The sequence below is a fragment of the Chlamydotis macqueenii genome, chromosome 2, assembly GCF_036417535.1.
Source record: "Chlamydotis macqueenii isolate bChlMac1 chromosome 2, bChlMac1.mat, whole genome shotgun sequence".
Classification (NCBI taxonomy): domain Eukaryota; kingdom Metazoa; phylum Chordata; class Aves; order Otidiformes; family Otididae; genus Chlamydotis; species Chlamydotis macqueenii.
In genome coordinates this window covers 125388975-125416434 of record NC_141557.1, presented here as the reverse complement: position 1 = coordinate 125416434, position 27460 = coordinate 125388975, and the positions used below count along the sequence as shown (strand labels likewise).

Genomic DNA, 27460 nt, shown 5'->3' with positions numbered 1-27460 from the left:
GGCTTAAAATCAAAAGCAAAACACCAGACTCTTTCAGCCACTCTATTACAAGAGTAAATTGGACCCACCTCCCATGTTTGGTATAGGAGCTGAAGAGTGCATTTGTATGAAATAATAAACTGACATGGTACCAAGCAGTCACTTTCCTGTGAAATTGAATATATTTCCTCAGGAATTCCTGGAGGTGAATTATGAATTCTCATTAACGTGGGGCTGTGCGTGTCTTATAACTAGCCAACACAGCCTCACTGTACCAATGAAAACTGGACAGGCAGGTGAGGAAAACAGGGGAACAGGGGAAAAAAAAGACCAAAATAGTCTCATCCCTGAACAATTTTTGTAACTGCATCAGGCACGAACACCATGGAAATGTCTCATTAGCAATGGTGAATAATGGAAAACCTGGGCAACGAAATTCCACAGCATTCTTGCTTCCATGGCCTACATAGCAGAAGTACATAAAACAGGCCAAGGCACAATCCCAACTGCCCCAGGGTAAGTGGTGTGGCTGGCATGGCTAACACCTTGGCATGTATGTCTTCCCCATCTCTCCTCCTGCACTATCCAAACAGCATGAGTTTGTCCACCCTGGCTCCTGTCATAGTCCCCTACCTGTGCTGTGCCCAACATTGGTGGCCAACATGGCCACCAAAACTGTGATGCTAACATTCACACACCATGGGTAAAAAAGGATGATGCTTAAACTCATTTTCTGGCCCTGTTGTGTTCGTTGGCCTAGACGAGGCTATTGAAACTCAGCAACGCACACCAAAAGTGTCAGAAACATGAGGATGTCCTGCCTGTTAGTACGAAGATACAGAACACAGAGCATTGGAGGGGAATGGTGAACTGCTCTTTTTATTACTTTCATACTCCACTTTAGCTGACTGGAAAAAGTAGCAGATTAAAACATCCTGAAGTCTTTTGTGCTTTTTCCTTGGAGCCTAATTACTTGGATCATATTATAGTTAGGAAAGATTGCTACGGAGGGTTTTATTATTACTATTATTGATTATATATCATATCATAATATTAAGATAATTACACATTATACTGTATGAATATAATTTTATATTAGTATTCTAGCTTGCATTAGAAAAACTTCTGTGGTTGGAAAAAGCAGATAAACTCTGGTACAACAAGCCCTGGTTAAGGTCCCATCTTTACATCAGTTATGTAAGAAAACAAAAAAGTTTAGGCCAAAAATAATATTGTAATAGGAAAATTTCTCAAGATAGTAACTAAATTTGATAATATTATTATATCTATTAAGCTTATTTAATCTATATTTATATTATTTTATATTTTTGTTATTTATTTTAATCTATATTTAATCTAAGCAATGACAAGAGTCATGGCAGTAAGGAACAGATGTCCTTCTTTATAGTTAAGCCCAATCATATTGCACAAGTAGTAGAGAAAATAAGGAAATAAAGTGAAGTAAAAGAAATGCAAAGCTTGTAGTCCAGTTGTTTTCTAGATTTGGCTCCTCTGGGGTCTGGGTCCTGGGGATCAGGTGGTGCTACTGGTGAAATCATGGGCCCAGGAAGACAAAAGGGAGAAGAAGCAGTAATGAAATACTGAAGTCTTTCCAGTTCACTCCTACTTGCCTGAGTAAAAAATTAATATCCAGGGGGGGTGAATTTGTCAATCCCTGGCTGTTAGCGATGAGAGCTACCAGGAAGACGAAATTTGTAAGAAAAGCTTGCAGGTGATGTAGAGGCTATTACAAATATCCACCATGCAGAGTTTAACTCCAGCAAACTTTTTCTGGAAATCAGAGTTTTACTTGAATAAACACTCAAACTACTTGGTATAAGTGACTAGAATGTAGCTTTAGTTTTCTGTGTTAATCTTTATATTTCAACTATTTATTTGAGTGTCTATACATGTACTTGTGTGAATATATCAGGTGCATTGTAAGTTAATAAACAAGATAAAAATAAATTAAACCAATCACAAATAAAAATGGAAACGATCATTTTCTTTTAAGAGGCTGTTTAATTATCTACCACTTTTTACTGTCATTCAAAATGATTATCAATTAATCTACATAGCTGGAATTTATATAAGAGGTAATGGAAAGTTAAGCTAGAAAAGTTCCACATCACTAGGAATGATTACTTGAATAATCTTTACCCATATCATAGATTCAAATAGAGATCTAGAAGATGTCTTTCACAACACATGATTTATTCAACTATCATTTTGATCCAAACATCAGAATTATGGCCCAACACCATTATTCAACATTTTTGTCCTTCCATGTGGGCAATTGTTTCTACTAAAGCCTTCTGCATAATATACAAAGGTGAGAAGAAATGAAATTTTCTTTTCAGGTTTCTACTTTAAAGTGATATTCTGTTCTCTCAGAATAGTTACTGACACCAGACAAAAACTTACAAGCTGAAAGTAATTCACATCAGCCTTCTCTTCAAGACCACTAGCAATCTTACCTGTTCAAATTACAATCAAACCATAGCAAAGAAATGCCTCAAGCATCCATTTCACTCAATCTCTGTCTATTCTGAACCTTCAGAAAACACAAAAACCCTTATATATACTTACTCCTAGCCACAAGCTCAACCACCATCCTTCTCACCTGTGTTTGTTCGTTTTCCTTCCATGACATCAGACTGATTTCTTTTGTTCTATAAAGTGTATTAAAAGTGCTTACTGCCTTAAGCAAGCCTCACAACCAGTGGAAAAACAAATTCAAACTAAAAAAAGGCAAATTAATCAGGCATCTTTACATTAATTACTACTGTGATACTGTAAAGCATCACTTCTTAGGTGCTTATCAACATGCATCTCGACTGTATTAATCTATAAACTTTTTATTAGTCTCTCTCATTATGTTGCAGTGTCACCCAAACTCTGCTCTCTGCTACCTGTGTGAATGAGTCTCGTGGGCTATAACCCCCCATTTCCTTCCTCCTCCACACAGCTACAAACACACCTCATCTGTGAATGAAGAGTCTTGTGGCAGCCAGCTCCTCCAGCAGGCACTGAAGTAGCAGAAGAACAACTCTGGCATTAGTACTGCTGCTCAGTGCCTTTCCCCGCACACTATGTCAGAGGACTTTGCATGAACCGGGCTATTTCCATGCCCAGCACCTTCCACGGGAGAGCTGATAGGAGGTAAACAGATTATTTGTATCAGGGGATGGAATGGCCCTGTAACGAGTCCACTGAGCCCCATTTCCAAACTTGTCACCTTTGTGGGTGCCGGCAAAGCAAACCCTGTGCTGAACCTCACATCGGGTGATGGGAGTCCCTGCTCTGCTTTGCAGAAATATAAAGGAAACAGTTAAAAGAAGCTTTTCAACAGTTTCCACAATACTGGATAGTGAACAAAGAACAGTCAAAAGATATGCAGATGTATTACAGCGTTTGGGTCAGAAGCTTCATAAAAGCTTATGAAGGCAGCATTTACAGAACACATGCCTTTCAAAACTTACTCTGGATTGCAATCTTCCTAAATCAAAATATAATTTCCCTGAAAACCTTGTCTGTCTCTGTGAATTGATCTGAGAGGAGCACATATGCACATTGACTTTCTTCCTTGGTGAAAACCAAATCATTCCCTCAAAGCTTGAGGAGTATGAGCTGTTTCACTGCTTGTTTAGTGAAATCCCTGCTCTGTCTTCTCATATTTCCCTAGGACAAAACAGAGAGTGTTGCAAATCGTCAGGGACCGTAGTCGAGAGAAAAGAAGAATTCTTTCTGCAGTCAGGTCACATTCAGGCACCAAATCTTAATGGAAGAGCTAGGCTGTGAATTCAGTACATGATTAAAAGAAAAATGTCCTGTCGGTGGAAGCTCACACAGAGACTGGTTTTAATCAGTGAATATTTTCCCTCATATAAGAAAGGCTGGTCACATGGCTATCAACTATGGTATGCAGAAGGAATCAGCCTGATGAGTATGAGTGAGCACAGATTTAGAGACTGCAGTGTGAGGCTTGCCCCTGGTTTGCCTGAGTCCTTTAAGCTAAATGTACAGACACAGGGTAAGGAATCAGACCTTCTTAGTAAAGTACCTTTGCATTATTTAAAAGCATGTCTGCATGCAAAAATCAATTAGAATTGCATTTTCTGGAAATAAAAAAAAAAAAACCCAAACAAACCCAAAGTCTAGCCTATTCAGCCAGAGCTGTCAATCACCATGCAAACACGCATTTCCTTGGTTGGTTTACCAACTTTGCAGCTGGAGCAGACCTGATGCAGCACACTGCTGGAGAGGGAGCTGAGCTGTTTGCTCTGAATTGCAGCTTGGTAGAAAAAAAATGAATTTGATTCTACGTTCTGAAGAAACTATCATGCACTGATTGTCACAGAGGTTGTGGAAAACTCGGGAGTGTCTTGAGAAGCATGCAGACAAATATCCTCGGGAGCACCGTACTTTGGCTTAAACAGGAATTTCCAGGATCCCTGGTGTTTCAGTAGCCCATCAAACAGTCAATGGCTTCAAACAATATAGTCAATAAAATATCCCTAAAGTTCAAAGGAAATAGTGCTTCAACATTTCTAAATGTAAAATGTTGGATTTTCTTATTTTCTAAAAAAAAAGTTTAAATTGTTAATGTTTGTTTAACTTTCTACTTCCTCTTATAATTTCCAAATTCCTAGTGTAACATACATTCAGCATTCTGCTTAGCTCTAAAGAGAGAATGTAGGCATACAAATTTGCTGAGGCACTTTAACATGTCTTTACCTCTTCCACTGCCTCTCCTGCTTATTTGCAGAGATGCTGCCTTGTATTGGAATCAGCGACCACCAAGTTTACTGTGCACTGGGCTGCTGCTGCTCCCTGCCGAGTGTCAGTTCAGGTTAACTTGAAAATATTGGAAATGGATCTGAGTGAAAGTATCTAACTGAGAATTACAGTAAACAAGTTGCAGAAATACAGTCTATTACACTGCTTCTGCCATGGGGGAGGTAATTTGGAGCAAAAGTTGAAGGGGAAACAACTGATATTTTCCAAAACTTCCATTTATCTATAGTTTTTCTGCATAATCTTTTATTGAAATATCACTGAACTCCAAAAAAATTAAAATAAGTAATCAACTTCTATTTTAAGTCTAAATATTGTTCATGTTAATACAGATATTTCATAATACCTGCACAAAACTTCACAGAAATTTCTACACAATATTGAAAAAATATCATAGTAATTTTCATGTAAAATGGAAAACAAATCTATATCAAGTACTGCAAAATGTCTAGAACAATTTAGTTCTTATATTGATTAGTTGAGAAGGTGATGGCACTACTATATTGCTGTCCCCTATCCCCTCATCTTTAGTCAGCTCTGCTACAGAAGTTGCCTAACTCTTTTTCACAAATCCATATCATAACAGTTAATGAATAAATGAGTGGTTTCAGTTCCTTTAAATGTGCTGCTTGAAAATGCTAATGCCCCTGGAAAGGACAACTGAGATGGAAAAAACAGAGATTTTTCTTGATTCTTTCTCCTGTAGTTGCTTTATTGACCCAGACTGATAATTAGACAAATATACTTGTGTATTCTACTACCTGCACACTACCATGCATAATGGGGTCTAAGTAAATCTAAGGAGAAAGGACAAGGCCATTTCTAGAATGTAGGTGCAGATACAGGTTCTCACTAATTTCGTTTCTCTAGGTAACATTTTTTTTAACACTGAAGGTTCGATATTGGCAAAGGGCTGTATGCATCCCTGATCTAATACTACAAACACTGGAGGAACTGCATAAGACATAGATTGCTATAAAAATACAATAAGGCAACTACTGTAAAGAATTGGAGGTAACTTCAAAAACTATTTGCACAAGGCATCTTCTCTGCAGTCAGTTCCACAGACCAACAGCTCCTCTGTAATATTGCTCAGGTTGAAAATATTCTACTGATTTTTAATGATCTAGTGATCACTAAAGTTACTAATGAACTTTTGAGAAGCCAACAGCCCACCTTAACGGACTGTTCACATGGCTAAGAGACAAGTGTTCCTGACTATGATGATGATGATGTAGGTATATCTTTCATACTCACTTTGGAGTAAAGTTGAACTTCAGTTTAACTTTGCATTGCAGACAATGCAAAGTTAATTTGCCATGCCACTTGTGCGATTGTTTATCATAGAAAAGAAGACGTTAATTGTTTCCTAAACAGAAAAAGTGAAAAAGCTGCAAGCAAAAATACAAGAAAAGATGTAATACCTTCAGGACAACTACCTTTTACTCATGTATCATTCCTGTAGCCCTTAACAGTAAATTACCTCATGTTTTCTATAACATGCTGATGTTGACCAGCTTTCTTAATCAATCACACATCACTTGAGGAAATGGAAAGAGAGCAAAGAACCTGCCTAAGCACTGGTTTCTGCCCCTACTGGGATTTTCTTTGGAGAACAACATATATGATGTGCTTCCTAGCATCCATTTCTGTCCAATTATAAAAATGACAAGGCCATTACTAATGGGGAAAAACGGGCTGCAGCAGTGCCCTGGAGGAACCACATTGTATATTGATATCATTAGCCCTTTTGTTACATTTAAATGAATAAGAACCAAACTGCAGCCCCGGCTGCCTGAAGAAAGGGGTAAAAGCTGCTTTGCGACCTCTTTCAGATCAACTCCTGAAGTTTTTCAAATGGAATAGAGAAGGCAATCTTAACATAGGGGATAGAGGAAGAACCATCCAAATTAACCCAAAAATGATTCAAACTTATGGGGCAGTAGCAAAGGCTTAGTCAACGATCTGAACTTCATTATGTCACTCCGGCACTGCCTCCGATCTTAATCTCTCTATAGCTCAGCAGTCACAATGTTTCCCTTGATTAATTACTTACACAGGACTCATAACCTCCATTTTAATGTCTGTTGTGCTAAATATGGTTGTTAATTAAAATCTATTTTTCTCTGATGGAAAAAGCATTTACGTCTACCAAATGTCATAATTCATTTTCATATTAAATAATCAACATTTGACGGATTCTTTGAAAATAGCAGAGCAGAAATAATTCACAAAGTGAGGCAATTGCATGGGGTCAGTATGAGGCACTGACTGGTGACAGATATCCAGAAATAACGTAATCAGATCATACTGCTTTTCATTTCCTTATGGAAGTGATGCTGTATGTTCTGGGGAGAAGAACACACACATAAGACATTGGAGACTTGTGAGGAAAAAGTAAGAGGAATCAGTTCCTCAAAAATAAGAGGAACTAATGATCTTTATGACAGGCATGATTGCATTATTATGAATCATCAAAATAGTAACAAAAATTCAAAATGTTTTAAATCATCCTACCTCGTTAATTAAAACCTGCAAATGTAAGGATGACAATTCTAGGACCACTACTTATTAAATTTTTAAAAGTGTTCAGCATCAACTTATGTCAATAATTACACATCTTTTGGACAGGCAAGTATTATTTTTACAGAAAATGAGAAAATGAGGTAAGTGCTTGAAATATCTTTTTTTTTTTTTTTTTTTTTTTTCCCAGTGTAACATTTTATAGAAACATAGAATCATACTGTAGTTAGAGTTGGAAGGGACCTTTAAGGGCCATCTAGTCCAACACCCCTGCAAGGAGCAGGGACATCTCCAACCAGATCAGGTTGCTCAGAGCCCCGTCCAACCTGGCCTTAAATATTTCCAGGGATGGGGCATCCACCACCTCTCTGGGCAACCTGTTCCAGTGTCCCAGCACCCTAACTGTAAAAAAATATTTTTCTCAATGTCTAATCTGAGTTACCATTACCCCTTGTCCTATCACAACAGGCCCTGCTAAAGAGTTTCTCCCCATCTTTCCCATAGGCCTCCTTTAGGTACTGGAAGCCCACTATAAGGTATCCCCAGAGCCTTCTCTTCTCCAGGCTGAAATTTATGAAATTCAACAAGGGGAATTTCAAGTCCTGCACCTGGGGAAGAGCAACCTCATGCATCAATAAATGCAAGGGCCACTTGGCTGGAAAGCAGCTTAGCAGGGAAGGACCTGAGGGTCCTGGTGGATATCAAGTGGAACATGAGTCAGCAATGTACCGTTGTCGCAATGAAGGCGAATGGCATCCTGGGCTGCATTAGACAAAATATTGTCAGTAAGTCAAGGGAGACCCTCTAGTCAGCACTGGTGAAACCACACTTGGAATACTGTCTCCAGTACTGAGCTCCTCAGTATAAGAAAGACATGGGCATACTGGAGAGAGTTCAGAGAAGGGTTACAAGGATGGTTAAGGGACTGGAGCATCTTTTACATGAGGAAAGGCTGAGAGAGCTGGGACTGTTCTGCTGGAGAAGAGAAAGCTCAGGGGCGATTTTACCAATACCTGAAGGGAGAGTTCAAAGAGGATGCAGCCAGGATCTTTTCAGTGGTGCCTGGTGACAGAAGGAGAGGCAAAACGGGCACAAATAGGAATACAAGATGTTTGCTCTGAACATCAGAAAACACTTCTTCAGTACGGGGGTGACCAAGCGCTGGCACAGGTTGCCCGAGGAGGCTGTGGAGTCTCCCTCCTTGGAGATATTCAGAAGCCATCTGAAAATGGTGTACGTGGAAAGCTACACTATTTATAGATTCAGGAATGGAAATGTGCATTGGGAAGACATCTTCTCAGGACATGTATTTTAGTGGTTATGTTTTATATGCTCTTGTCGTCTAACTCAAATCCTGGATGACAGTGATCATTTACATGTGGTTTGGTAATCTCTTGCATGTAGACTTGCATGTCTTGCATGTTAGATATACCCAGATATGAAGTTGTCCACCTCTAACTACTGTACAATGATGCAAGCTGCCTCCACACTGTCACACTGCTATACGCATATCGGATGCATTCCTGTATCAGAGTGAACGCACGCTTCAGACCAAGGCAGCCGATATTGAAGGAAAACCAACTTATTTATCTTCAGACTCTTATAATGGTTTTGGCCCCAATGGTCCCCAGAGCATCAGAGAAAGAGTTAAAAAAAACCCAGCTATTGTCAGTAGCCTCACTATTTCTGACAGTATCTTTACTCCACCATTTACACAAAAGACAGACCTTTCTTGGGGGCCAGAATGAGGCCAAATATAAATGAAATGAATTGCCACAATAAATAAAGAATATCTCATGCCTTGGAGATTTGTACCCCAAGTTCAAGGTGTTTTCATCTTTCTTTTCTGTCTGCATATCAAAAGGGTACAGGTCCAAGAATGAAACAACATTCAGAAACAGCACAGAAATTCAATCCTTACCCAAAGTCTCAACTCCACACTCTATTCTCCATCAGGGGAGAAGGTGGCAGAACAATGGACACAAGGCAGGTATATGTTGCAGAGCTGGAGGTGCTCACACATTCCCACATGATGATGGTAGAAGAGCTTAAAAGGACAGAATGCTCCTGAATGGAAACACACCACCATCTCTAGTTTCATTATCTGTGGAATTAGCTGCATCAATAGGAAGGAGTTCCCACATGCCTGGGAGTGTTCCTAGCACCAGCATGCTGTCATCCAGGCCATTACATGGGCATGAGTTTGGCCTGCTCCAGCCAGCACTCTCCTCACACACTTCCCAGGCACAGTTTTGGTCAGAACAATCCCAGTAAGTGGTTTGAATGTACCAATCTGTTTTAGAGGCCAAGACCATTAGCTGAGACATGAGCTGTTTTGAGCAAGTTGGCCTCAGTACCCAGTTCTCTTGAGACAGTTAATTTATGTGTATAGATCTAGTCTGTCCATCTTGCAGGAGAATCATTCAGACTCACAATGACCAGAGTATCCAACTCCCAGTTTGGCTGCCAGGAGTGCTATTTCTTATACTTGTGATATTACAACTTCATTATATTCTGTAGAAAGTAATAAATTTTTCTGGCTACCTTTTGAGGTAGTGTTACGGATAAGTTATTGCCCTTTGATTAGTACCTGACTTTACCCTAGGCAGGTATGTTCAGTGCTCTTAACTCCACTATGGAAAACATTCAGTATCTCTCTACATGACGTCTTTGCCTGGATTTACACTATAGTGAAAACCAGGTGACTCTCCAGGAGTGTTTTTTTTCTGTGAGTGTTCCTCATCTGTAGGTCCAGCAGTGACCCAGAGGTTATACAAACTGACACTTATAAGAGGCAACAGATGGACCTCTGCTAAGTAAACCAGTGCTTGTCTTCAAAATATCTTGCTTTAGGTCAGCATCAACATGCCAAGCAGCTTGAATGTTTTGCATGGTTTTAGGTTTAGAAATTTTTCTTTCTTTCTTTCTTTTTTGTTTTTTCTTCCCTCAGAGTTCTAGATTTTAGGTATGGCTCTAGTATACAGTGAATGAGTCCCAGATGGAAAGTTAACCTCACCTTGTGCAACGCAGCGTTGTGAGAAGGTAGTAGCTCCTGTCCCCAGAAGCAGTCTAGTGGTGTCAGCTTGTCACTTTGACAAAACAGATTCATTTTGCTTTTTCAGCACTTTTGAAGTTATATGGCTGCTAATTCCAGAGCTACCTCAGTGAACTATAGCTTTGTGGGGGGGGGGGGGTCTCTGCTTCACAGTGTAGCTGAGGACAAACTTACTATGATATTAGGCTCAAGGTCAAATACAAAACTTGGTACTATCACTTGGAGAACTTTTAAAATCTCAGGCTATTAAAACTAATGTCTATAAGGCATTTAATATTCTCAGTGTGCACTATCTATTTTCAAATAACAAAAATGACTATATGAAGAGTCTTTCTCAAAGTTGCTAAGCTGTCACCATTTTGACTCTGATATCGATTTGTTCTCCAAAAAGTCAAGTTTCAGTAAAGATGATCTGCCTTGCATTTTAAAATTAAAGGTGGTGTGCAGAAGGATTTATTTATCAAAATAGAATGTACTGTGCCCTACATACCAAATATATGTAGATTTTAAACAAACAATTTAAATATATTTCTTTTTTTTTTACTATTAATTGCATCCCACCCTCTCATATTTCTCTTGATTTTCCCCCAATTTAAAGAAATGGTTAACACCTTCAATTCCCAATCACTTCAATAGCCACCCAGAATGAGGATGAGATACAAAGTTACTGTTTCAACAATAAAAAATACTTTTTTAAGAAACAACTATAAAGCAAAAAAAGAATCTTACTGTGTTAAAATTAAATAAATGACTGTCGAGCCTGTTCCCTGAAGCAGGGTCTAATGTAGTCACAGCTACAGCATTCCGTGCATATAAAAATTTTTATACCAGTTAAAAAAAAAAGTTTCAATAAAAAGTCACCTTTCAAAATTGGAGAACTGCTGTTAGTGAGTTATATATCTCGACAGGTATCCATTATTTACCCCTGGAGGGATTTCTTCTTACAGAGGCTCTAAATCCCTATCAAATGGAAGTGCTCACTTCCCAGTCATTTGGACAACGGTTAGCATGGTAAAATGATTTGTTACGCCAATAAAGTTTTTGTTACACTGTAAAATGGTTTGTTATGCTACTACTGCTACATAAAAATGTTACGGAAACTAAGTAGGTTGCAAGGTTCAAAAAGGAATAGGCTACTTTTTGGGACTAACCACTAGAAAAAGAAAAGAAGGATATTCTGATCTACAACTCTTCAGTACTGTAAAACGACAACCTAAATGACCTTTTAACTAACAATTGAAATTGGTACCCCAATTAGGAAAGCCACTATGCATTCAGAATGAACGGGAACTTCCTCAGGTCAACAGCACTCAGAAAATGGGAGGAAACTGCAGCAAGCTTGATAATCTAGGTGGTGACTTCTGTCCTGCATGACAGTAAATTAAACAAGCCTAAATTACAATTCAGAATGGAAACTGAAGTACAGACTCACGGTATGCTAATCACTAACATGTCACAGATGGGACTGCAAGGTAATAAGAGTGGAGGAAAACCTTACTTTGCATGAGATTTTAATTTTAACATGGTGCATATCAGTGAAAAGCTTTATCTGAAACTGGCAACTATTTAATTCACAGTCAAGCCTTATAAGTTCCTGGCACATTTTGAACTTGCAATGAATTGTATCCAGAATGTATTTGTGATTGTCCCAAGCAATTAGCCACTCCAAAAGAAAGGGAAGGGCTGTTACATCTTATGCTTTATAATTATTACATATTTTTTATACTTTTCCATTTTCATATTTATTTCAGTTTGTATATATTAAATGTTTTTCTTCTGTTATTCTCATATTACTATTTGTATTCCCATTATTTTGTAAATTTTGACCAGAACTGTACTGCATTGATAAGTGCAGAAGAAAACAGTTCCTGATTTCAACAACCAGCTGTATTTTCACTGAACCCTAAATTTGTTTCTAATCACACAAATTCTAGAAAAATTTCTAACGCAATATATTATTTTTCTTATAGAAGTGAGCAAGTATTGAAATATTGATGGTATTCTCATTTTAAACCAGACACACTTCAGTTTCTCTTGTACAGGCTCACTGAAACAGAGTGAACAACACTGCATTGCAAGGGCAATTTGCTGCAAACTAAGAGCTCACAGGAGAAGCAATCTGCCTTGAGTATCAGGCCTTCACAAGAGTAAGGAAGGTGCATTCAGTTAAGCTTTGCAGATGTAGTGTGTAAAATTCTTCTGCAAGGTCTGCTTTCACAGAAATGTTATAATGAATGTTGATATACACAGGGCTGGGCCTCAAGAGAAGCAATTTTGTCTTCACTGGAAAAGATCTTGACTCAAAGTCTTTGCTGTTTGACTGAATGACAGTCAAGAGAGGGCTTGTGTAGGTGCTTGTCATGTCACTGGTACCTGGGAAGCTGATAGGTCAGGAGCAGACACATGGCTTGTATAGGTCCATGTGATGTCACTGGTGCGCTAACCAAGTGCACTAATTCAGAGCTGGATTGTCAAGTGGAAGTTCATTAATCACTGCTATAAGATACAAGTTTAGTACATTTTGATTAAAAGCAGTGTCAAGGAAAAAGCACTCAGTACCTTATAAAAGACATTCAGTAAGACAGAGAAATTATATTGAACTTTTAGACTACTTCATTCTAGACAGTTGGACAGGATGATAAATGTAACCACATACACTGATTTTTTTTTTTTAATTTCAAAGAAAAGTGTCCTTATTTTGAAAAAAAAAAATTAAAATCTAAAAATAATTTTAAACTTATGAGTGAGATTTATCCTATAGATCCCTAGTACTGAACAGATCAGGAATATCCAACATCTCTGGTTGCTCAGACCAGGTAGCTCACCTGACTAGCAGGTGTGGGCTGTAGACCTCCTCTCTTCCCCCACTATCTGACAAGCACTGGTGGCCATGGTTAGGACCACTAGCCATGAACATTTATGTTATCAGAACAGGTCTGGATGTCTGAGGTGTATTAGACCTCTGTGCACCCACTTGAGGGGGGGTGGTTGCTATGTACTACACACAGCTATGTAGAGAAAGAAGTACCACTTCTAGGTGATCACATGCAACTCTTGCCAAACAACCTTTTAAACACAAGCAGAAGTAGCCATCAGACTGAGGAAAGACTGTGACCAAGACTGAGTTGTTGCTCCCAAGGCAACTCATCAAGCCCCAGCACTTTCCTGCACTGCAGACTTGCAGTTTTTGACTGGTGTTGCAACTACAAAACATGGATCACGAAGGCAGAGTATTCCAATAATGTCAGGTCCCAGTAAAGAACAGATAACATGGTAAAATATAAATGAGTGCTTTAATTCCTAATATTTCCTTGATGTTTTTCAAGTGTTACATCCATATCTCACTTTGGGAAGAAACTTAGTCAAGTAGCATGTAAAATATGCTTACATTCAGGGCTGAATACATATCGTTCTTGCTTGTGAACTTTAGAAAGGTTTAGGCAAATTAATTTTGGACAAGTCTGCTCTCCTTTGCTGCACATCTCAAGGAATGAAAGCCAAGAACTTGAGTTAATTTTTACCTGGCAAAGGCCAGAGTGGGGACTATGCCTGAATGCCAGATCTTGATGGGGTATAAGCAAACAAAAGAGCAATGGACATTCTGCTAAAGTGAATACAATTTTCTAATCCAAAATACAATTGAAAATCTGTGCTGGTATCCATCAACAAGTACATCCCCCTTTCACGACAGAGACACACAACAGCAGCAGGTCGCATGCGAAAGGACTGCCAGGATCTGAGTACAAGAGCAAACTGGAACTTACAGAGAGGAGTATTTGGATAGCGCTGTGGATGACCTCTAGGTATTGGAAATCAATTATGCAGCCTGTCACGGAGACGTAGGAGTAGTCTTCTAGGATGCCAGGGGCAGAAGGACGCACCACCCTTCGTATGCAGCCGGGCCCATGTTCCCGCCACCAAGAACGATGCATTGAGATGTTAAAGGTCATGAGATCAGTTTCCTAGGAGACAGAGAGGAAAAAAGTGTGAAAACCTCTAACTTTGTATTATTGAAGGTAAAGTAAGGGAAATAAAAGATGTTTTCAATTATCATAAGGAAAATTAGATAAATAACTTGCCTTCCTGCTCACCCCAGTAATTTTAACATAAAAGTAAGCCATTAAAAGGGAGAGAGAAAATTGCAAACATTTATCCTGTATTTTATAATTGTGCATAGGAGCTTCTGTCTGGCAGAAGAATTATTGTACCAGGTACTGTACAAAACACAGTGCATATCCTGCATCTCCATGGACTTAACAGCCTGACATGCAATTTTGTTGTTACTTGATTAGAATGTCACTTAAGAATTGATTTTTTTAACAGGTAACAGAGGCAGTTTTACCACATGGTACTGGATATAATCTAAACCAAAATTCCACCATAATTCAACTGAAAGTTTGTCTCCAGCTGAGCACTCTGCTCTCTTTTCTCCCCTATTGCGCCCCATCCAGATGACCATCATCTCCCTTTAGCTAAGAAACCTGCTTATCTGTGAAGTATAATGAGGAAAATTAATCTAAATTAACAACAGATTCAGGTCTTTACATCATGCTAAAGTATCATACACTAAAGTTGAATGGATGCCATTTAAATGTCAAAAAACAACATCCTCATTGGAGATAAATGTGTGATTAGCTATACTGATACTTTAAATAATGAATTCAGGTTCAGGTTTCCATGTTTCACCATCTCAGCTCCAAGGTAGTTGTAAAAAAAGTGTGCAAAATTGTCAGCTGTATGCCCACAAAATGCCCCTGTTTCCATACATGCCAGTTGGTCAGTGCTGCCGTGACACTGATTCGTCCTTCGCATCCCATTCTGAAAATCTGTCTTGTCACTCTATCTGTGACCATTTATTTTCACCCTGACTGAAGGGACATTTGGTGCAGATTTCAGTTGTAGGAATCCTTTGTTGTTTTCCTCTGTTAAGTGTCTTTATTCTGGCCACACCTGAAAATGAATGGGTGAATTACATCTTGCCAGTCTCTGTTGCTGCTAGTTAGCAGTAAGAAATCTGCCTTTGTGATTTGCTGTTTTGCTCTCTGTAACTTCTTTACCCTCAAAATTCAGACTTCCTGGAGCATTATTTACAGTTGATGAGCCATTTGTCTTTTGGCTTTGCATGTCATTCCTTGATACTGGTTTAGAAAATTTGCAGCTGCAATATGAAAATGACTTGTGAAATCAGAAGCTGACAGACAATTCAGTTTAACGAAAATGTAATTATAAATATATAGTCACAGGAAACAGCCGAGGCTTCCTCTGTACAACAATGCCAGAGATTGCACAGTGTTATCAAGTGCTTTTAACAATTGTCAACTGTAAGAAATGCCATTTGTCAAGTACATATTCTCTCTCATCTATTTTTGTAGGAAATAGGATTTGAGTAGGAACATGGATTTGCCATGTGGGTTAGTGTGTATCAAATACTGCGAGGAAACGCTTTGTTATGACAACTGTGGGAATAAATTGTGATGTCTGTGGTGTTGGTGTCACAGCTTGCTTTGCTCTTGAAGTTTTTTTTTTTCTTTTCTTTTTTTTTTATCTTTAAGTTTTGATTAGTATGCCCTGTTTCAGTGTTTGCCAATGTTCACAGCCAATGGCAAAGAAAAATGGTAAATTTGCATACGGAAACAGCTTGATAAATGTTGCTGGCACACCTAAAATGTCAGAATTTGGCATGTGGTCAGTACAAAAAACTTCTGTAAATAAAATCTTTCGTTTCTGGAACACTATTATATTTGATTCTTCAGGTGACTTAAAAAAATTGCTTGACTTGATGGTCATGTTTAGAATTGCTTAACTAGATGGTCATGTTCATATTTCAAGGCTGCTGTTGATGCAATGAGAGAAGGAAATAGTAATATTACAGTTAAAATTCTTTGATTAAAAACAAAAGAGACGTCATCACAGCACTTGCTACTTTTTTTTTTAATTATTATTTGGAAATTATGGATAAAGGCTGGGAGAAGAGCTTTTTGTAATTACTTTTCACTGTGTGTAATATGTCTTGAGTCCTCAAAGCAGGTAAAAACAGATAATGATGGCCCAGCAAAGATCAGTTTCAGAAATGCAAACAAAACCACCTAGTGCATTAGCTTGACCTCTAAAATAACACTTCACAAAATGGCAGCCGTAAGCTGTTTGAGCGATAAATGTTAAGCTGTCAATCAATAAAAAAAAGCCTGAGAATAATCAATTTTTTTTTTTAGTGGTTGAAGTACACTCCTTTCTAACTTCTTGAAGATTTTTAATCCATAACGTGTGTGAGGTGTTAAAAAATTAACCTGTTATAACCTATCGTCATTTACAGAAGCACAGGAAGTTCAAGGACTCTTCATCTGAGTGAACAGATTTTAAATATCAGCAAACTTCTGAGAGTGTTTCAGTATTTGTGACTTCAGAGCTTGGAAACCCTGTGCATGCTGGAAAAGCTGTTGCCCAAGTGGCTTATTCTCAGTTGTACATTTAATGAAAGTTAAGAATTATTTCAGAAAGTACAAGCAGATGCTTGTAGTTTTTCAATAGATCATGTACTATTTTCCAATGTCACAAGTAATCATTAAGCAAATGCTTATAAAATGTTTAATCTTCAGCAGATGATGCAATGTAAATTGCTTATTTCTTATAGAAGAATGCTGCTGCTTCTTAGCAAAGGACTCAGTTTCAGGCTCTATACAAGAGACATCAAGTAGTCTCTTCGATGAATTCAGTTGAGATTAATTTAACAATTGAAATTTCAGTCATGGATGGAAAATTCCTGTCTTCTGAGCTTCAGACTCATGACATATATCTTGACCTTAATTCCATACATCAGCAGGTAAACTATACTTCCTCAACCGGTAACCTCTCAGACAGATATAATAAAAAGTAGTAGGAAGAACACAGATAATAGAACCTCTAGGAAAATTGTGTGGGACACATGGAAGGGAAATCCTACATCCTACTCCTTCATTTTTCGTCATCACCAAAGCAATACTCCAGTCTGTGGTAAGAAGTTTGCTCCTGAGCGCAGAATCAGCTCAATAATCACACTTCTACAGATGTAGAGTCCCACTTAACTGTCTACGGCTTTTTAAGCTTTTAAACTATGTATAGGATTTGTGTTGGCTGTCAGTTCAAGGATTAATTTTGATCATTATTGGAAATCGTTGCTATGGCAGGTACTTCCTTTTAGGTGAGATGTAATCCCTTTAAGTCCCAATAATACTGTTTTTTAAGTGCTTGTATATACGTTTAATGTCATTACATCTGCTTAAATTCTAAATTTGGTTTCAAATGGACATTTTCTATTGGGCAGGGCTTTGAGTAACCTGGTCAAGTGAAAGATGGCAGGGAGGTTGGTCTAGATGATCTTTGAAGGTTCCTTCTGATTCAAACCATTCTGTGATTTTTTGATTCTACTTTTAGGTGGTGAATCTAGATAAATTTTAACAGATAATAGTATAATACATTTTATTTTAAAACTGAAGAACAATAATAAGGATGATGATCCTTTCATTTATTTGTATATACTTTATATAACAACAACGCAAAAAGTAATGAGAAATTAAGACTAACTAAAATCACCAGATGTAAAGACAAAAAGGCACTAAAAATCCAGGAAAAAAACCGACACACGACGATTGCCTTGTATAACAAACAAATACTATGCTATGACATGATGATTACACATTGCAGCAATCTTTTTTTTTTCACTGTATGTTTCTGCTTTATGACATGCTATTTTATATTTCTTACATTCCTTGTTAGTATCTGAAAAATGCACTCTCAGGAAAATTGTAAGAAAGACATTAGTGTGTCGAATGGGATGAAGGAAAAGCATTTTTCCTCCATATGACAACAGTCAACACTTGAAATTTCACAGCAAGCTGCAAGAGCACAAAGACCTGGCAAAGCATAACATTTAAGTTCTTGAAGTTATTGTTGCTTGTGTGGTAGTCAGCCCTTCCTAACACTTTATTTTATTGACACATACTATAATGCTTATTATAAATGAACATTAATTAGACTGAGGCAACAAACATTCCCATCCCACTTCCTAAGAGTAACAAGGATGCTCTAGTTCTGACTTGCTACCCAGCTTCTGTTTTTACCAGTGAGGAGAAAAGATTTTCAATCAAACACCTGGTCAATAGGTAATCAAAGATAACACACATACTGCTAGGGAAAAAAAAAACCAGTACATTTCCTTGTAATTCTCTACACCCAATTAAGCCTGTAGTTAAGATGCAGTGGTGTTGGCATGGACAAGGGACATGCACATTCCTTAGTATCTAATTTTGAGGAGACATTAATCCTCATTAGATACAAATGATGTGTTCCAGAGTTAACGAAATCTGCTGTAATTGTAGAAATACTTTGAAGCATGAACATCAGCTATTAGCCAAAGACCCCCCATTGGCACCATAACCTTAGTTTTCCACCCTGTTATTTCCTGAAACCACAGGTTCTGATCCTGGCTTGCTCTGCCTATGACAAGTTACAGTCATTTCCTCTCACTACTGCTGAACAAATTGGTTTTGAAGGCCTGGGCAGATAATACTGTAGAAGTCCATTGGCAAATAGGGACACTTCTGTCACTAGCTCCCACACTGTTTTGATTGGGATGATAATTTTTTTAATATTGATTATTGTCTCATTTTTTTTCTGTTTACTTTTAATTTAAACTCTTGCTTCAGTGTTACACAGATGGTTTTCACCTGCCCAATGAGCTAGAGATTGAAGGTTGTCCAGTCAATAATTGTGACACTCCCGCTAACACAATGGAACAATGGACCATGCTTCTTCCAGACAAATTCTCTGGATTGAGGTGGCTGCTGAAAATATAATACAGTCAATATCTCTTCCTCATTCTGAGCACTCTGGTGAAGACATTACATGAAGAACATTCTTGACTGTATTGGGACTATTCAGTTGTCTGAACTGGCTGATAAACTGGCCCTAGCAAATGCATCTCTGTCATAGCAAAATCAATACACACTAGACCAGAGGGACCATGTGATACACTTAAATTAATTACTTCTAAAAGAGAAAGTTCACAATATCAAGATCTTCAGACATAGACCATGGAGTAACCCCAGCATGATGGGCTGAGAGTGGTTAAGAAGAGAGGTAAAAAGGCAAAGTCATTTGGCGGGGTAAGGTTAGAGGTTCATGATTCTCATTCGCTGAAATTAGAGGTTCACAGGTTGAGTAAATCCTGTCACCATGACATCAGACTGTGACTACAGGAAAGGATTTCCATATCAAACATAACTACTGTTACAAAGTTATACTGATTTACTCTACTTTTTTTTTTCCTAATCAATCCACACTACAACACTTGTTAACCATTTATCTGCATGCTCCTACCTCCACCCACCCACTCAAAAAAGATTTATGAGTTAGTACTGTCTTCTCCTTCTTCCATTTCTTTTACTCCTTGGGCTACAGAGAGTGCTGTCAAATTTTATTTAAAAAAAAAATTAACAGAAGAACTTCTGGACATTTATTTTAAATATTGAATAAGTAATAGTTCCTCTATGTTGTTTAATTTGCCACACGTTCAGGGATCTGTTTCCTGTCCTGCAAAACAGGCAACTTTAAAACTAGATTTACCAAACTTATTAGCAAAGGGGAACGTCTTTAGAAAGCCAGAGGGCAAGAAGTCAACAATAGAAGCATACTGCTGTCTTCTTCATGCAGCGTTAATATTAGATCTCCTTGTTGAGGATAACAAGCTGTAAGAACCAACATGGAGTTGTTTTCCGAAACTTGTTGCCTCTAAAGATGAGCTCTGATTTTTGGCAATACTCAGATACATGCTCAAATCCTTGCTCCATGGCTTATGTCTTTTTCTAGGTCTATCTTCCTTTTCTGTCAGTCTCTCTGAGAAACAGTCCAGACAGGTAACACAGTATGTCAGAAATAAGCTTCAAGCCCAAAGGACAAAATGGCATAAGACAAAGTGATTGGATCAATATAAGCCTTACTTGTCACTTGTCATAGCAAGTTCAACATGAGCACAGAATTTCAACATGAGCACAAAGAAGTCATGTCTGCAGAAAAGCTGTTGTTCTCCAATGAAGTTCTTGACACGTGATTAAGCCAAGCACTTAGTCTGAAAATTGCTCTCACTTATTCCTTCTGATGATCCAGAGGCATAGGACAACCCAGGTCTGGAGTGACAGTAAATTGTGAGCACTGCTTTCAGTTTTGAAGACTGGGAACAGGATAAGGGCTTGTGTGAAGTCAAAGTTTTGTGCAGGTTGGTGTGTCCCTCACTCAAGCCATATCTGATTCTAACTGAAACTAAGAACCAAGAGAAGAGTGAAATGTAGTAGCGAAGAACTCGAAGACAGCATTGGCAGGCCACATATAGCCACTGGCACAAATGCTGTAGGGAAACTTCTCAGGGCAGAGAGCCAGGAAAGGTAAAACAAGGCTTCAAAAAGTCTCTATACACAAAAAAAAAAAATATGTGAAAAACTTCCAATTACGTCCCATTAAAAAAAAATCTGTCCAAAAGGTTCATAACATGAACACTCGAAAAAGGAGTTTAGAATGTAAAGTAATTTTGAGTTTCAGCAAGAATACTTTAAACTTTTTTTTTTTACTATTTTAAACAAAATTGCTTAGATTCCTATGAAGTTATGCATGCATACATTTGAAATACCACAAAATTAAAATTTGTCACCGACTGTCGTAGTTCAGCCCTGATCAGGACCAGACTACGCAGTCTGTCTCTCGCTCCCCCCACCCTCCAAGAGAATAGGAGGAGATGATATAAGAAAAAAAACAGCTCAAGGTTTGAGATAAGGACAGGGAGAAATCCTTAAAGTTACCGTCACGGGCAAAACAGACTCGACTTGGGGAAAACTATTCATTTATTTCTAAAATTAGCAGAAGAATGAGACAGGGAACAAGATAACCTCCCCCCACCCCTCCCTCTTCCCGGGCTTAACATTATCTCTACTACCTTCCCCTCCCGAGCGGCACGGGGTGGGGAAAAGGGAATGGGGGTCGCGGTCAGTTCATCACGCGTTGTTTTATGCCGCTGTATCATCGTCGGGGGAAGAACTCCTCGCATTCCTCCTCTGCTCCAGCGTGGGGTCCCTCCCACGGGCACAGTCCTTCGTGAAACTGCTCCGGCGTGGGTCATCTCTTCCACGGGGTGCAGTCCCTCTAGAACAGCTGTCCCAGCAGGCCCTCCACGGGCCACAGCCTCCTTCAGGCCTCCACCTGCTCTGGCGTGGGGTCCTCCACGGGCTGCAGGTGGATCTCTGCCCCTCCGTGGACCTCCATGGGCTGCAGGGGGACAACCCGCTCCACCATGGTCTTCACCACGAGTTGCAGAGGAATCTTGGCCAGGAGCCATATTACTCCTCCCCCTCCTTCTTCACTGACCTTGGCGTCTGCAGCCGTTCCTCACAACAGGCTGGTAGATGTCTCTCAGGATCCTTTTTACATCTTGTTCACTTCTCATCTCCTCTCCACTTCTTGCAGCCAGGCCGGGCCGAGTTGGGCCCAGTCGGCTGCCCGGCAGGAGGCCAGAGGGTGAGGCCTGCAAGGCCCATGAGGCTCGCGCCTCCCCCTCTCTGCCCCCCGCTCAGCTGCTTCACATCTTCTCCCCCTCTTTTTCCTGTTTTCCCCTACTTAAATACGTTATCGCAGAGGCGTTATCACAGGACATTCTGCTACCAATTGGCTTGGCCTTGGCCAGCAGCGGGTCCGCCCTAGGCCCGGCCGAGTCCCCTGAACAAAGGGGAGCGACTTCTAGCAGTTTCCTACAGAAGCTACCACCTTAGGCCCCCCCTCACTAACAAAACCAGAACACCAACGTACCTTCCCTCAAAGGTAAACTGCCTTAAATGGCTATAGAAAGCCCTTCCCACACTATTTTGTAATATTTTATTTATTGACACCCAAAGTAGAAAGGATCAGAGCCATGTGCCTGAGTAGCTCACCACTGTATACAGCCTCTGAGCATTCCACACATACACTGGTTAAGGAAGTACATACCTACTGAGAAGACTCTTGCAATGTTGATGGGGACTGGATTTCTGCGCTTAAAATGGACAGATCTGGCCTGGCTTGATCATGTCAAACTGTTTATTCTTCTGTAGTTCTCTGTGTTTGGTATCATGGACACTCTAACGTGACAAATCCCGCAAAACCATCCCTTTCTCAGGATGACAGTTCTAACATTACTAGGAAATGTATTCAAATATGAGACACAGTTTGTGCCAAAAGCCCACATAATCCAGTATGACAAACAGATGCAATGTAGCCTCTAGCCAAAACAGAATTCAACTTTGTTATTATCCAAATAACTGTATTTTGTGCACAGTGGTTGTGAACAGAGACAAAGCATGAGGATAAAAGCATGATTAAGAATACAATCTTGCAATAATAGTACAGTTAATTTTAATAATTTCCTTAATTTGTGGTGGGCTCTGTGCTCTGTCTCTCTGTCCCAACTGTAAGAATAGCATAACATCCCATCTCCATAAGGAGATAAACGCACTAGGGAGTGGGTCCTGAATTTAAGGGTCTGCACCAGACTCCAATAACATTAAAAAGCACCATAAAAAGACTTTTGAAAACTCACTTGAATGTTAAAATTTCTGACAAGAAAAATAACTCCCTCTTTTGGGACTAACCAGAATGTTCCTACCTGCATCCAGAAACACTTTTAAAGATTAATAGGCCAGTTTAAGCAACTGCTATTGTGTTCTCTGCTTGGTTTGCTCGAAGCAATGCAACTGCTGATGATATTGCCAGCTTTTTTTTGTTTTATGGCAAGTCTGGTTATGTTCAGCAATTTCGTTAAAGCCTCCATTCCCAGGGACATGAGATTACAAAAAGAAGTTTGGCTTGTTACAAGAAAATGAGCTGAAGAGTAAAAGCTTCAAAAATCATGAGTCCTACTGCTCGGCACTTCCACTTTGTGCCATAACTTGCATTATTCGCTGCTTTTCTTAAAGCTGAGCTCATGGAATCTAGATGGGAAGCATCTGTATCACCAGCTCCAATCACGCTACCCAGGGCACCATGTGCCATAGTCCCCCATCTCAGATGATCGTGGATCCTTCAGGGTATACAAAAGGACCAACTAGTTTTTAACTGTGATCAGATGGAATGACTTAAGCTCACACTAAAAGCTTAAAAGTCAGATGTCATAAGCAATACTCAATTTTACTGGTATTTAAATCAAACTGCATGATTTCTTGGAACTTCTGTCAGGAGATGTTATTCTTTATTTTAAAGTGTGTGTAAAGGGCAACCAGAAAGCTGTGCTGATCCACTGCATCTTTTGAGTGAACTCCTATACAGCTCACTGAATAAAACTGTCTGCCACTGTGGTAGGTTGACTCCAGCTGGATGCCAGGTGCCCCCCAAATCTGCTCTGTCACTGCCCTTCTCAGCTGGGCAGGGGAGAGAAAATACAGTGAAAGGCTCATGGGACGAGATAAGGGCAGGGAGAGATCACTCACCATTTACCATCATGGACAAAACAGACTCCATTTGGGGAAAATTAATTTAATTTATCACCCTTCAAATCAGAGTAGGATAATAAGAAATAAAAACTAAATCTTAAACCACCTTCTCCCAGCCTCTCCCTTCTTCCCAGACTGAACTTTACTCCCGATTGCTCTACCTCATCCCCTCCGAGTTGTTCAGGGGGACAGGGAATGGGAGTTGCAGTCAGTTCATCACAGGTTGTCTCTGCCAGTCCTTCCTCCTGAGGGGGAGGACTCCTCACACTCTTCCCCAACTCTAGCATGGGGTCCCTCTCACGGCACAGTCTTCCACAAACTGCTCCAGTGTGGGTCCCTTCCATGGGATGCAGTCCTTCAGGAACAGACTGTTCCAGCATGGGTCCCTCGTGGGGGTCACAAGTCTTGCCAGTAAACCTGCTCCAGTATGGGCTCCTCTCTCCACAGAATCACAAGTCTTCTCAGGAGCCTGCTCCAATATGGGCTTTCCACAGGGTCACAGCCTCCTTCAGGCATCCGCCTGGCCCAGCGCGGAGTCCTCCACAGGTTGCAGGTGGATCTCTGCTCCTCCGTGGGCCTCCATAGGCTGCAGGGGGACAGCCTGCTTAACCACGGGCTGCACCACAGGCTGCAGGGGAATCTCTGCTGGGAGCAACTTTACTCCTCCCCCTCCTTCTTCACTGACCTTGGCATCTGCAGGGCTTTTACTCTCATATATTCTCACTCCTCTCTCCAGCTGCAGTTGTGTACTTTTTTCCTCCCCCTTCTTAACTACGTCATCCCAGAGGCACTACCACCATTGCTGATGGGCTCGGCCTTGGCCAGCAGCAGGTCCCTCCTGGAACCAGCTGGCATTGGCTCTGTTGGACATGGGGGAAGCTTCTGGCAGCTTCTCATAGAAGCCACCCCTGTAGCCCCCCCTGCTACCAAAACCTTGCCACACAATCACTGAGAGATTGCCAAGAACTGAGTGTCTGCACTGCTGAAGCCCTCCTGAAGGCTCAGATACAAAATGAGACATGAAACAATAAGCAGAAGAAGTGTATTGAACAGGTAGGGGTCTATTTTCCTCCTATTTTCATTTCAATGAAGTACAAGATGCTTATAGAAACATATACTTCCTCATGACACTTTTGTTTCTATATTTCTTGTCTGTGATATCGGGTCATCATATTTTTGCCAGTCCCTCGAGTTTTGTGGTGCTGGTTGCCAATGACCTTGGCTTTAGCAGAGCAATCCTTTAATTACAGGCTTCGCTTGCATTCTGTTGGAGGAATGACAGCCTGCTAAATGAAATTGATACACATTTTTTAAAAAGTAAAGGAAAAAAATATGAAAAAAATTTTTACAATGAGGGTTGTAGAACAGTGGAACAGGTTGCCCAGAGAGGTTGTGGGTGCCCCATCCCTGGAAATGTTCAAGGCCAGGTTGGACTGGGCTCTGAGCAACCTGATCTAGTCGAAGATTTCCCTGCTCCTTGCAGGGGGGTTGGACTAGATGACCTTTAAAGGTCCCTTCCAACCCTAACCATTGTATGATTCCATTCTATGATTCTAAAGACAGTCACTATAGAAACTTTATGTTTAGATAACAAAATTTGATATCCTCCCTTACTTAGCAGAGGAAGTGAAACAGTGATGACTACAGAAAAGAGAATCTGCTGTAGCAGAGCTCAGTAAATGTGATTTATTTAATTACTCATTTCAGATTGACTATAGGCATTAGTCCACATTTTAGGTTCCTTAAAATATTTTATGCATTTATGTACATATATGCATACTTTGTATGTCATTCATGTACACACAGTATGCATATATTTACATATTTACATAAATATATATTTTAAAGTGTACATGTATTTATATTTATCTGTACAAATTAATGACTCAACAGTACTTTCCTGAAAACAGCTGTCAATGATGGTCAAAGAAGGCAGCATAAACAATCTCCTTCAGCAATGCATTGTACCCTGGCCTTAATCAGATTAATTTAATTTGCAGCCTAATCCACTTCCAAACCTCAGTAAGTCTCACAGACATTCACACAAAAGAGAGTTTTCATTTGCCCTCTCTAGCAATTTTTAGTTTTACACAAGCCTATCTCGGAAACAAGGACCCCTTTTTCTCTGGCATACTCTCTCTATAGCAGGTCTACACTCATTGTAATCAAACTTCTGAATTTCTTTTGATGAGATTAATCAGAAGGATATGATGGTGTCCAGTAACTTTTGAATAATTTAATGTTTGTCATTCCAAAGGAAATCAGTGAGGTACTATGCCTACTTATATCTTTTTCATTCTGAAGATATTTTTCACAAAAGTTCCTTTAATCAACGTGGTTGAATATGTTCCTCAGAAATGTATTTTTAATTCAAGAGGGAACTATAAAAGGCTCTGTTAAGAACTTCTAGTCTAGGTGGATTACTTAATGGTCCTGTTAACAGATGTTATATAAATCTGGTCACTTTAAGAAATTAATAAAGCCACTGAGAAGCCTAATGATGCATTTACTCTTTAACATCACAGACTTCTCTGTAATCCTTCATCACGCAATTTTTAATATATCTTGCTCTAATAAATAAGAACAAATAAGACCACTGCAAAGATATAAGAGCATATCAATATATGAAATGATAGTTTCACTTCACTTTCAAATTTGAAATAATATTAACAAAGGGAAGACCAATAATCAATTTTTAGATAGGCCAATAGAGTTGTGAATGACAGTAGGACACAGCTGTAAAAGGACAAGTAATATTATCAGTTTACTTATTTAATATACAAAATCAAGAAAACTAAGTAAAGAGTTTCTTCAAATATAACAGAAAAATAATTTGCAGTTTGCCTCAGGAAAAAAAAAAAGAAAATATTGTCAGTATGAGGCCTTTTTCTGCAAGCTGCTGTATATCTACAAAATCCAATACACTTCAGAGATCACTAATCTTTACAATTAATAATAGGAATTACTACTATAACTAGCATTTTCACTTTGTAAATGTTTCTACTTTTAAAATTGGTTTTAAAAGCATTGATACGAGGATATCAGTGTGATTCCAGAAGGCAACTGAAAGTCTGAGAAATCTACAAAGCTACAGAGTTGATTCAACAAGCATGCATGCACGTTACTTAATTTCAACAAGCATCCCATTTACATCAGAGATTTACATATATTTGCTGGATTAGGGCCAGCAAGAAAGGCAACGAGAAAGATACGAGAGGAAAAGGATGAGAAAGGTTAGAAGATGTGAGTATATTCTTCTTGTTTTTAGAGGTGAATTACCCTTTCGGCTTCTGGGAGAGGAAAAGGAGCATGAAGAGTAGATGTTCACATTTAGCTTACTCCTCACTTGTAGCCAGCTAATGTCTGTGTGCTAAATAGCAAAGATATAGACAAATTCAGTGCTACGCATGTCTGAGAGGAGATGGTAGATAGGATAAAGCAGGGAAATTTTGAGATGTGGAGAAAGTTTCCTGTCTGTTATTGCTCCCTGGCCCTCGCAGACTTCCCCACTACTGCTGTCTCAGTAATTGCCTCTTCTCAGAGCCAGAGAATGAACAAAAATTTCACTTCTTAAAGCACTGCTGAGGTCTGGCTGGATGAGAGGGGACAGGCCAGACTTAATTGC

General features: G+C 39.3%; 1 protein-coding gene across 2 annotated transcripts in view; it reads right to left on the bottom strand.

The window, feature by feature from the left end:
* NKAIN3 (sodium/potassium transporting ATPase interacting 3) overlaps positions 1 to 27460 on the bottom strand; it is a 380195-nt gene that overhangs the window by 75485 nt on the left and 277250 nt on the right. For both annotated transcript variants that reach the window (XM_086740868.1, XM_086740869.1), the window contains exon 4: positions 14119 to 14316. In XM_086740868.1, the coding sequence (XP_086596994.1) occupies positions 14119 to 14316 (198 nt within the window). The remainder of the gene's footprint in view (positions 1 to 14118; positions 14317 to 27460) is intronic.